General features: G+C 36.0%; 1 protein-coding gene and 1 long non-coding RNA gene across 2 annotated transcripts; one reads left to right on the plus strand and one right to left on the minus strand.

Annotated features, from left to right (window-relative positions):
• Nucleotides 1–23: 23 nt before the first annotated feature.
• LOC149726390 (fibrinogen C domain-containing protein 1-like) lies at nt 24–3,544 on the minus strand. Its single transcript, XM_089890729.1, has 6 exons — nt 3,111–3,544; nt 2,908–3,041; nt 2,754–2,850; nt 2,597–2,693; nt 1,512–1,579; nt 24–1,213 (listed from the first exon to the last, which is right to left on the minus strand). Exons 1-6 carry the CDS (start codon nt 3,385–3,387, stop codon nt 963–965), a joined length of 924 nt encoding a protein of 307 aa, XP_089746855.1. The 5' UTR covers nt 3,388–3,544; the 3' UTR covers nt 24–962.
• A 4,913-nt stretch (nt 3,545–8,457) lies between these two features.
• Nucleotides 8,458–11,239, plus strand: LOC149726391 (uncharacterized). Its single transcript, XR_016386295.1, has 2 exons — nt 8,458–8,952; nt 10,252–11,239. It is a non-coding gene; the product is annotated as an uncharacterized LOC149726391 (long non-coding RNA).
• Nucleotides 11,240–11,500: the final 261 nt, after the last annotated feature.

Raw genomic sequence — 11,500 nt, forward strand, 5'->3', positions numbered from 1 at the left:
ACTATATTCATTTAATACCAACATTTTAATAAAACTACAAACCAAACCAGTGCAAAAAGGGATTTGTATTGCTTTTTTAATTGTGTTGTGTAAAACAAAAACAAAAATTCAACAAAAACAAAAATTCATAAATTTGGAATTTAGCGTTTTTAATTCAACATAAAAGTAATCGTTCATTACTAGTTAATTATACACTTTAAAATCTGAAAATTTATTTCAAAATTTAGGAATATGTATATAGGGGTGGGGAAGATGGAACACCTTTTCATTCCATTTTCTCGTCCCATTTGGTAATAAACAAAGATCAAACAAAAAATTATAAAACCGTATCCTCACGACACACCCATAGACCGTTAATAATTGTTTAAAACACGATCAGGATATTTAGATTTTATGTGCTAATGGTGTACCATCTTACCCCACAGAACTTTATATAGAATGGTGAAATATGGGACGCGTTTTTATTCTATTTTTCGCCCATTTATCCTAGAGTGCAAAAAAATATTTTAAATTAGTATTGGAATATACGAGGTTATTTTATCAGCCATGCAATATTTAAGCCTTGTTAATAGGATATGCTTTATGAGTTACTATGTATACAAGCCATGATATCGTTTTATATAATTATATAACATTCCATACTTTAACATAACTTTTATCTGTATCTTCGATTATGGAAGAAAGATCCAAATATAGTAGGTCGGGGGAAGATGGGACACCTTATCATTCTATTTTCTCGTCCCATTTGGTAGTAAACAAAGAACATACAAAGAATTCTAAAACCGTATCTTCATGACTCCCATAGACCGTTGTTAACTGTTTAAAACACGATCAGGATATTTGGATATCATGTGCTAAAGGTGTCCCGTCTTCCCCTACCCTACTATATCAACAATAACTAAAATACGGGTTATATCAACAAAACGACATTGGTTAAAGTTATTGCGTGGTAAATGTGAAGCTTAAATGGGTCTGAACTTCATCTCTATAAATTTGAGGGAATATTGATGCCCGCGGAAGTGAAACCAACTTGAGGCGTTGTAGCTGTCGGTTTGACAGTTCAGATATTCCCCGTTTAAGTTGGCAGCATAACAGCTACGATACCACCAAGCACCATGAGCACGCACGGCACAGTTACCATTACTCCGTAAATCATGATCGAGATCAAATGTTGTGAACCTGAGACCATTGTGTGCTGTACTTAACGAATCCCCTGTAATGTTTGATCAATTGTAATGTATGTAACTTACTTTATCCTCGTGTTGCCGAAAAACGACAGTCGTTATAACACGGATTTAACACTTCGTGCCAGTTTACGAGTTGCCATGTATGTTTCTTTGTGGGTGATTATTTTTTTTATGTATGGCTGATAATTTGGACAACCCATTAGTGACCACTGGGTTGGAGCAATTGCCGTTAAGTGTCTTGCCCAAGGACACATACGCCCACGATGGTAGCAGCGATTAGTTTTTTTTTTCAATTTTAATTAAAAAGTTTTATAATGAAATTACCTGCGGTTCCCGAATATCCAGACACCGTCAACCTATATTGTTGCTCGCCCGACCCAATTGCGAATGAACTGAAAGAAATAATTTCTATAATTTATGTTTGAATTCCCCTCATTCATGTGGGATTAGCTTAAAGGGGCATACAAACGAAAAATCAAAATTCATGTATTGATAGATATGCTGAAATTTGATCTAAAGCTACCATCAAAGTTTTAAAATACAAAACAGCTTTTGAAAAAAATGAGTTTCAAAACCGCAAATTCGATCGCTAGAGTAAAAATTGGCCGTAGCGCAATGCATGGGAAAAAATATATCTCAATTTTGTTCGTTTCTAGTTTTTAAAATACTAAAGAAAATTCAAATTTTATTTCTGATTTTGTAGAATGAATGCTTCTTCTTTAAAACTAAATAAAAAAATGTAAAACATAGACTTTATTATGTTTTCATTTTCGATTGAACAAAGCTACATAATATGCTGACTCGGCAATTTTTTCCTATTAGTAAATTTTTAGCATCTTTTTATATTAAAATGTTCATTATTTTTCACTAGTACCTACTGTACCATTTTTTAAAAAAAAAACAACATTTTTTCGTGTTTAACATTGGGTTGGAAAATATGCTGAGTCAGCATAATCTGGTATGTACCTAGGTTCGATCGAAAAATTAAAACATAAAAAGTTTATGTAAGTTTAGTTTTATTTTATTAGGTTTACAAAGTAATTGTGTTTTAAATATTAAACTAATTTTTATAGAAGTTGCTGATCTTAACAATATTCGCGAAACACCTCAACAAACGCTATGTTCAATAATTTTACGGTAAAATTACAATATAGTTTTCCCGCAACAAAATATTTCATATTTACTCGAAAATTATCTCCACGGTTTAATTTGCAGCGAAACATTTCACGCGAAAATTGTTACTTTTCGCTCATTGCTAGCTATCACCGGCAGAGTAAAAACTATTTCTAATCGAAATTTTGTCGCTATAGCGATGTGTGACGTCGGAAAATCGTCAGTGACGTCAGAAAATCGCCAGACTCTCTCGAATCGCCAGCCATATCGGCGCTATAGTGTAAAACCGCCTTTACCTGTATTTGGCGTATCTTCTATCATTCTCACAATCTTCTAATTCCACCCTCAGTTCGTAGCTTCCACTCGACGTTAAAGCGTGCAGGTTTTCTAATCCTTTACAACAACAAAAAATGTTTCGCTACTTTTGTATAAACTAGTCTCTTGGATACTAACCAAGCCAAAATTCGTTGCTTAGATTTCCGAACTTCTCTTGATACTCTGCCCAAGTTCGATAGAAGTTTTCAGACCCGTCAGTTCTTCGTTGGAAAACCTGTTTAAGTTAAACGTGGTATTGACAGCGGTAAATATAAAAATGTTTCAAACTTACCAGCCAACCACCGTTATCTGTTATTTGATCGCAGTAAACCTCCATACTTTGACCGTTCCTCGGGTTGACTATGGAATGAATTCCACTTATGTTTCGCCCCCAACTCAGCCCTTCTTTGCAATTTGCGGCCGGGGCTGATTTAAAACAACACCATCACGTATAAAACTCACATAAAATGCTGTTAACAAGTTTACCGAACTTACTTTTACTAACAATTCGTTCCAACTTTTGCACCCTCTCAATCAGTTCATTGTATTCTGTTCTACAGGTCGGATTACATTGGCCTACATCACCTTTTGGTCCCACAGGACCTTGCAACCCCTGTTCACCCGTCGGTCCCCGCTTCCCGGGAAAACCTTGTTCCCCTTTCTGTGCTGTATCGTCATTTCCGTATGGTACAGTCTCGGGACTAGAGCCCTGACCTTGAATCTCAACGGCGACGACGAGAGCAAAAACAGCAGCAAATGGTAAAATTGCCATAGTAAGTTTTTATACTTTGTTAGTTTTTATTCCCTAATTTCTGCTGATAAGCTAGTATAGTACAATAATCAAACAACTGTTTAATATCGATACCTTATAACACACTTGAGACAGAGAAACTTCACTTTCCTGACCGTTTCCCGCTATATCTGCGTGTAATGTTTGACCAAACTGTAATGCGGCGGTATTATATGCTTACACGAATTTCGAAATTCTGAGGAATTTGTTATTTTTGTCGTTATATTTAGCTTAACTTCGTTGCTCCATACCCCGAGGCGAAAAGTTTCAAATATTTTTATTCTCTACAAGACCCTTGTGCAGGCAAATGATAAAACGCGTTTAAACCAAACAGAATAAATCGATTATTTGCTAAACCTATAAAGATACGCCACAGTAATTATCAAATGCAATATAGTACAGTGGGGTAAGTTGGAACACTTAAGCACGTACTGCCAAATATTTCAAAAATCCAAATACATTTTAGTATATACAGTAGGATGGGGGAAGATGGGACACTTTTTAACTCTATTTTCTCGTTCCATTTAGTAGAAAACAAAGAACATTTAAAGAAATATGAAACTATGTCTTCATGACTCTCATAGACCGTTGTTAATTATTTAAAACACGATCAGGATATCTGGATATTATTATATATGCTAAAGGTGTCCCATCTTCCCCCACCCTACTATACTATTATTTCTTTATTAATTGACAACAATTCAAAAAATATAATAAAACACACAATTTATGTGTATTAGAAGACTTGTTAGTGCTACTTTTGTATAGTAGGGTGGGAAAGATGGGACATCTTTAAAACATAATATCCAAATATCCTGATCTTGTTTTAAACAATTAACAACAGTCTGTGATAGTCGTGGGGATACGGTTTTATAATTCTTTAAATGTTCTTTGTTTACTACCAAAAAAGACGAGAAAATAGAATGAAAAGGTGTCCAGGATATTTATATATTTTTTGCTAAAGGTGTCCCATCTTCCCCCACCCCACTATATATACCGAAGAATTAATATGAATAGAGAGTTTGACCCAAAAACAGTATCAAACAGTGCAATTGAAATCAATAGATATTTAACAAACTTAAACTTTAGACCTATTCAGATAGAGTAATAATACAAAAAAGTTGTAGCGTGGTTGTTTGAAATGAGTTCAAATTATTAACCAAGAGAGAGTGTAGGGCTCTTATGAATGGGCACGTAAAGTTATTGTATCATATATATATATATAGGAGTTTAGAGGTTTTGAACGCTCTTGCACAAAAAGTGTTTCCATTCACCGTAAAAATAGTGCTGTATACATTGACTGTTAAAATATTAAAACTCTCCAATTTTCACTAGGTTACCTCAAGAATAACCCAAAAGCACATAATATCCAAACATCCTGATCGTGTTTTAAACAATTAACAACGATCTATGGGAGTCGTGAGGATACGGTTTTACATATTTTTGGATTTTCTATGCGTTTATTACCAAGTGCTCGGAGGAGAAAATAGAATGAAAAGGTGTCCCGTTTTCACCTGCCCCGCTATATAGTATGTATAGATAATGTGTAGAATGTGAAACTTATGTTCTATAAAAAGACGCCTATAATAACAATAACAATAACTTCATTTGTCTTTTTTGTTTAAGGTAGCAAAGATTTAGAAGTAATTTGAACAAAAAGACAAGATATAGCGACAAAACAACAGTTGTTAAAAATGATATATTTCACGTATAGCAAGTCGTGTGAAATAACATTATTTCATTTTTAACTATACGTCACCAAGACATTTCAACCAGTAACAAGAAGTACAATAAAATGATTAAAAAAATCGTGAAATTGAGATTACATTGGGTAAAAGCAAACATAGTGGCCGGGCAAGGACTCGCTAGATCCCGCCATGAGCTTGGTTTGACCCCGATGTCTTCGACCACAGCAACTGCGTTTATATCTTTCGTTATTGTGTTAAAGCGAAATACAAAGAACGTTATCACGTGATAACAGTGCGACGTCATGTGTTAATATATATTGGCGCTATATCCTGTCTTTTTCGTTAAAAATATTTTTAAATTTTCGCTACCGTAATCAATTTTTAGGTTACGTGGGAAATATTTTAGGTTACGTGGGAAAATTAATTGAAGTCTGTCAGCGGCTGAACGGAATATCATTTATAGCCCTGCTACCTTAAATTGTTATTTATAGACTTCTGACTTCTCGCATATCCGACTTTACAAGCTTTTCATTGAGGCTTAAACCAAATGAATGTATTTATTTTGGTATAGTTAGTAAATCGACAAATGTCAGAATAGCATGCAGGCGATTTTATACAAAGACTGGCGTTGCAAATAAGAGAATTGGACGTCACATAGAACCGACGAGGGGTATGATTTTATGAGAATATTCTCCTACTAGATAAGTCCGCGGTGTTGACATTGATTAATGGGATATTGATATTGGGTAATGTGACGTCATTTTAAGCGTCGAGTTACAACAATTTTTTAAAAATAAATAACAGCCAACGTGTTTATCTAATGTGAGAAATCTCCCGTATTTTTTATGTCCGGAAAGGCAATTTTAAAATTGCAGTACGGACAGTTTTATTACAACCATGCATAAAAAAAACATGACCCAAAAAATTCCCCACAATATAACATAATATATGGTAACTCGTAAGCTGGCACGAAGTGTATGAACACCCGTGTTTTAATGACTGTCGTTTTCCAACTATACGCGAGAATAAAGCAAGTTAAATTCAGCTATAGCATTTGTAATAAACGCGCCAAATTTTGTTTCGAAAATGTCTTGTGACATCATAATGTTATTGTTGCGTTGGTTGCCTAACAACTCTGAGGGGAGTGAATGTACCAGTACTCTGTAATGTCTACTACATTAAGAGAAAGAAATATTTTCAGTTCTACGCGAGAGCCAGAATTGACGCACATTTAGCTTAGCAGCTCTTTAATGCGCGTTGTTACATTAACTATTAGTATTAACTGTTAAATACGTAAGATAAATATATTTTAAGTAAAACACCTGTAAAACTGATTCAGAAATGATAGTGTTTTTATCCTGTGAAGTGCAAATTGTATTAAATTAAGTTATACGTTTGAGGTTTGAGTTAAGAATCTTCTTACTAAATTACGTATAAATTTAATAGGTCGTTTAGAATCGTAACAATTTTATGTTTGAATTTACTATAACAGATATCTATACTTCGGAAAGTTTATCTAATATCGTAAAGCAAGGTCATATACTTGTGAATGTGTTAACGATTCAATGGACGAAAGTGGTATATCAGAAACAAGTGATAACTCAATGTCAGACTTTGAAACTAGTGAGTAAGTAAGTTGTTTAAAAACTTTAAGACTTGCCGTTTTAGTATGACGCATAAAAATAAGTCAAGAGTAATTCTAACTAATTTTTTTGTTTTATATTCATTCATTAAAATCTAAACCAGAGCTTTCATAAACACAAGTAAATTCTGTTACAAAGCAATTTCATTCGGATAATCTGGGTTTAAAGTGTACTAGCGGAGAACCGTCCCAGTAAACTTTTGAAACGTATATCACGTATAGCCGGTGTCTAATATATTTGGGCCTGTCGCAGTTGCATAATGGTTTATTGGGAGCGGTAAACTAAAAGCGAGTTCACAGTTCACACTACGGGCGGTAAAAGCGCTGGCGACGGTAAGAGCGATTGTCGGCCGCCTTCCTGGAACGTTCGGTTTACCTTTGCGTTGAATTCGATTTACGTTTGCGAAACATTCGGTTTACGTTTGCGTTGTAGTTTATCCTTATATTTTTCATGTTTTTCTCAACCAGGTAGACTATTTGTTACGAAATAGTACGGATTCACACGTGGATTCATTGCATCAGAATATTAATTGTTTGACCTGGCAATAGATTGCGACATAATAACAATTCAAACGTCGATTATTTACGTCATAATAGGGATTGACACATACGTGTTTATTTTAGCATGTAGGAGGTTTAAATCATTTAGTCATTTAGCATGTAGGAGGTTTAAAAACTTATCATTTAGCATGTAGGAGGTTTAAAAACAGCTTTGAATGTTTGCGATTATTTAATTTAGCCTTCACGTGCGTCGTAGTTTAGCCTTCACGTGCGTCGTAGTTTAACCTTCACGTGCGTCGTAGTTTAGCCTTCACGTGCGTCGCAGTGTAGTCTTCACGTTGGTCGTGATTTAGCTCTCACGTGCGTCGTAGTTTAGTCTTGACGTGCGTCGTAGTTTAGCCTTGACGTGCAACTTAGTTTAGCCTTCACGTGCGTCGCAGTGTAGTCTTCACGTTCGTCGTGATTTAGCTCTCACGTGCGTCGTAGTTTAGTCTTCACGTGCGTCGTAGTTTAGCCTTGACGTGCGTCGTAGTTTAGCCTTGACGTGCAACTTAGTTTAACCTTCACGTTCGTCGTAGTTTAGCCTCCACGTGCGTCGTAGTTTAGTCTTCACGTGCATCGTATATCAATTGTTTGACCTGGCAATAGATTGTGACATAATAACAATTCACACGTCGATTATTTACGTCGTAAAAGGGATTGACATGGGCCGTAATACTACTGTACATGCGCAGAAGGCCTGAACTCAACTGTCGGCCGAAATTATCACGACACCGGCTACGTAAAATACGTTTTAGAAGAAATGACTGAAATGTCATTAAGTTACGAAACGTAAGAATTTATCGGGTGCACAAAACGTTTGAATAGCACATTAGCAGCATAGTCAGCATTAAACTTTTTCGGGTGAATAAATTCCACTGTTCTATAGAGTGAACGCGTCGGCACACGCTGCGCCTCCAAGAATTAAAATAAAGAGAGAGAGAAATTCCCCTACCTCGTACACTCGGGTGGGAGGTTTTTTCCCAAAAGTGGGAATTAGCTGCCCGCTAAGGAAACTACAACGTCGCCTCGAACAAATTCATTCTGATGTGAGTGAGACAAAACAAATGATGACGTCGTTACATGAAATCGTGACGTCACAACAGCAAATGGCCCCGGAGGTATTCATGCGATTCAGCCCAGCAAATATAGGCCTTTTGCCCAATGGTAGCGTATTACCTTACAATTCAAGGATTCTGTTCTATTAGGATGAGTTCCTAGGACAAGTGCAGAATGGGTGCTGGGGTTTGTCCAAATTTAAGTGGTATATAGTAGGGTGGGGGAAGATGGGACACCTTTTTATTCTATTTTTGCTCAAAAACATTCAAAGAATTATAAAACTGTATCCTTACGACTCCGATAGACCGTCGTTAATAGGCAAGTGGCCTGTTGTTTAAAACACGACCAGGATAATTGGATATTACGGGCTAAAGGTGTCCCGTCTTCCCCACCCCACTATATATGGTATGTATTAATTTTCCTTTAATTTCGCGAAGAACCCTGGAATTCTTGCCTCGCATATTGAACGCCAGACTCTCAGCAAAACTATCACCGAATTCATGGGGTGGTTTATGACTGATGATCTCGTAGTTCAATATTCGTGGACTGGCAGGTCCTCTGGTGGTGGGAAGTCGAACAAAATATTCAAAGATCACCCCCTGGTTAATATATTGCTCGGTAAGATAATGTTTTGCGTATAATAATCATTACACTGCCTATACCCTATAGTCTATGCCAGTGCTCTTCAACCTTTTTTGGGTTGGTGAACCCCTAAAGTTGTTGCGACAAACTCATGCACCCCTGATTGCTTTAACGTAAAACTAATGACGTTTCGCAATTCCCTGTGCTGCAAGATATAGAATTCATATAAAAAAAACTGTAGAAAAATGAAAATTGTTGAAGTTTGTGATGCACCCTTGTATACCCTTTTGTTCTGGTGCACCCCTGGCATATTTTGATGCACCCTAGGGTGCACCGTGCACACCGGTTGAAGAGCACTGGTCTATGCCACAGGTCGACAACCTACGCCTCGCGTGCCGGGGCCTCATTTTGACCGACCCGCGCACTGTTCCGTAATCTCCCTTACACCCGGCCCGTTATGAACAATAAGCTCCAGCGGGGAGTCGCTTTTGTTTTTACTTTAAATCTCTCAATAGTCTATGCAGCTAACTGAAGGGGGAACTAAAGTTAAATTTTACATTTGCTAAAAAAAATACATATTGAGCTAAATCTACATTTCCTATGTTAATCGAATTGTTGATTCATTCAAGCAAGGATTGTACCTGTACACGGTACACCGATAGCCAAATATGGAGTCAGTTCCCCCTTTAAACAAAGGACGACTCAAAGCAAACTTGACGTACAGGGAACTACGAATATCGAATAAACGTTAAATAGTTCGTACTGAACTCTTTAAATGCGCTAACGAAGAACATATACAATAGGGTGGGGAAGACGACACACCTTTAGCACATATTATCTAAACATCCTGATCGTGTTTTAAACAATTATACCAACGGTTTATAGCAGTCGTGCGGATACGATTTTATAATTCTTTGAATGTTCTTTGTTAACTACCAAACCGGAGGAGAAAATAAAATGAAAATGTGTCCCATCTTTCCCCGCCCTACTATACATTTATACATGAACAAAAAAGGGGTATAACTACAAAAAAATAAAATATATACAGTTTGTTGTTTCGTTTAACGTAAGATATTGTTTATCCTCAAACACAGTAACGAACTATATAGCTTTAGAGTTACCACGATTATAAGTTTGTGTCGTTGACTTTTTTTCTGTATGGCTGACATTAAAAATTAAGACAACCCATAAGTAACCCTTGGGTTGGATCAATAAACGTTGACATAGCGTTCTAGCCCAAAGCTATACACGCCCTTAATGGTAGCAGCATCGAGCCTCGAACTGCACCGGAGACATTATAAAACTACAATTGTTTGATAAAAAAATTTATTACAGATGTACTTTCACAGACGGTGCTGTACAAATATTCTGCACGACCAATAGTTACAATAGTTATAAAATCATTTTTTAATAAAGTAAAGTCCAGACTATGGCACAAAGTAAAGAAATCTACGTCAAACAGTACATTTATACATAGTCAAACTGGTTTACCGAATACGCACATGGAAACTATAATTTAAAACACCTGCCCCAAGTTTCAGATAGTACTGTGTGGTAAAAGAGGGCACCTTTAGCATGTAATATCCAAATATCCTGATCGTGTTTTAAACAGTTAACAACAGTCTATGAGTTAGAATGCGGTTTTATAATTCTTTGAATTTTATGTGTTGCTGCCAAGTGGACTAGAAAATAGAACAAAAAGGTGTCCAATTTCCCCCACCCTATTATGTTGTCCATTGCAATATTGCATTCATTTAGGTTGTATATACCGCGTGGTTTTCTTGGGTTCTATATTTAGAATTAAAGTCCTGCCCTTGTAATGATTTTACACTGATAATTTTGCCTAGTTCAGGTGTTATAAATACTGTTTTAATCAAGTTTTAACCTTATTGCCGAAACATATGTTCTTTGTTACATGGCCGCATAAAATATAGTAGGATGGGGAAGATGGAAGAACTTTTCATTCTATTTTCCCGTCTTATTTCGTAGTAAACAAAGAATTATAAAACTGTATCTTTGCAAGTCCCTCTGACCGTTGTTCACTGTTTAAATCACGATCAGGATATTTTTATATTGTGTGCTAAAGGTGTCCCTTCTTTCCCCACAGTATGACATCATTAATTCCATTTGTTCTCCAAACGTATTCTTCAACTTTATGCCGTTCAAAGGTCGGTTTACAATCTTTTTCTTCGTCAGTTTCAGTTAAAAAATACCCTGTTTCCGCCACGTTTTACAAAACCGTTTGTTATTTTTCACATTTTTTATCGTGACTTGTATTCTTGATCGTTTATGTTCCTTTTAATTCTTCAAAAATAAAAACAAATATTTAAAGTTCTTGAAATAAATAAGTTTGACGTCTGAAACACAATTAGCTATCAAGGGATGTAACGCCAGTGATCCGTATAACCTTTCCCATTGTTGTTACTCTCGAATCCGCGGTAATATGACGTCATAAGCAGGTGGGGCATGGACTTAAGTTCCAAATAAAGAAAAAAACACTTTTTTCTGACTCTTGTATAAAATCATTGGCTTTTTGTAAAAGTTTAGTAAGTTGCTATAAAGGCAGTATGTAACATATAACTAG

This window comes from Ciona robusta, chromosome 12, assembly GCF_009617815.1.
Source record: "Ciona robusta chromosome 12, ASM961781v2".
Lineage (NCBI taxonomy): Eukaryota > Metazoa > Chordata > Ascidiacea > Phlebobranchia > Cionidae > Ciona > Ciona robusta.

Coding starts and splice junctions, on each gene's coding strand:
- LOC149726390 (XM_089890729.1), bottom strand. CDS start 3,387: ATGGCAATTTTACCATTTGCTGCTGTTTTTGCTCTCGTCGTCGCCGTT. Junction 2,851..2,907: donor CAGATAACGGTGGTTGGCTG/GTAAGTTTGAAA, acceptor TAACTTAAACAG/GTTTTCCAACGAAGAACTGA. Junction 2,694..2,753: donor AAGCAACGAATTTTGGCTTG/GTTAGTATCCAA, acceptor GTTGTTGTAAAG/GATTAGAAAACCTGCACGCT.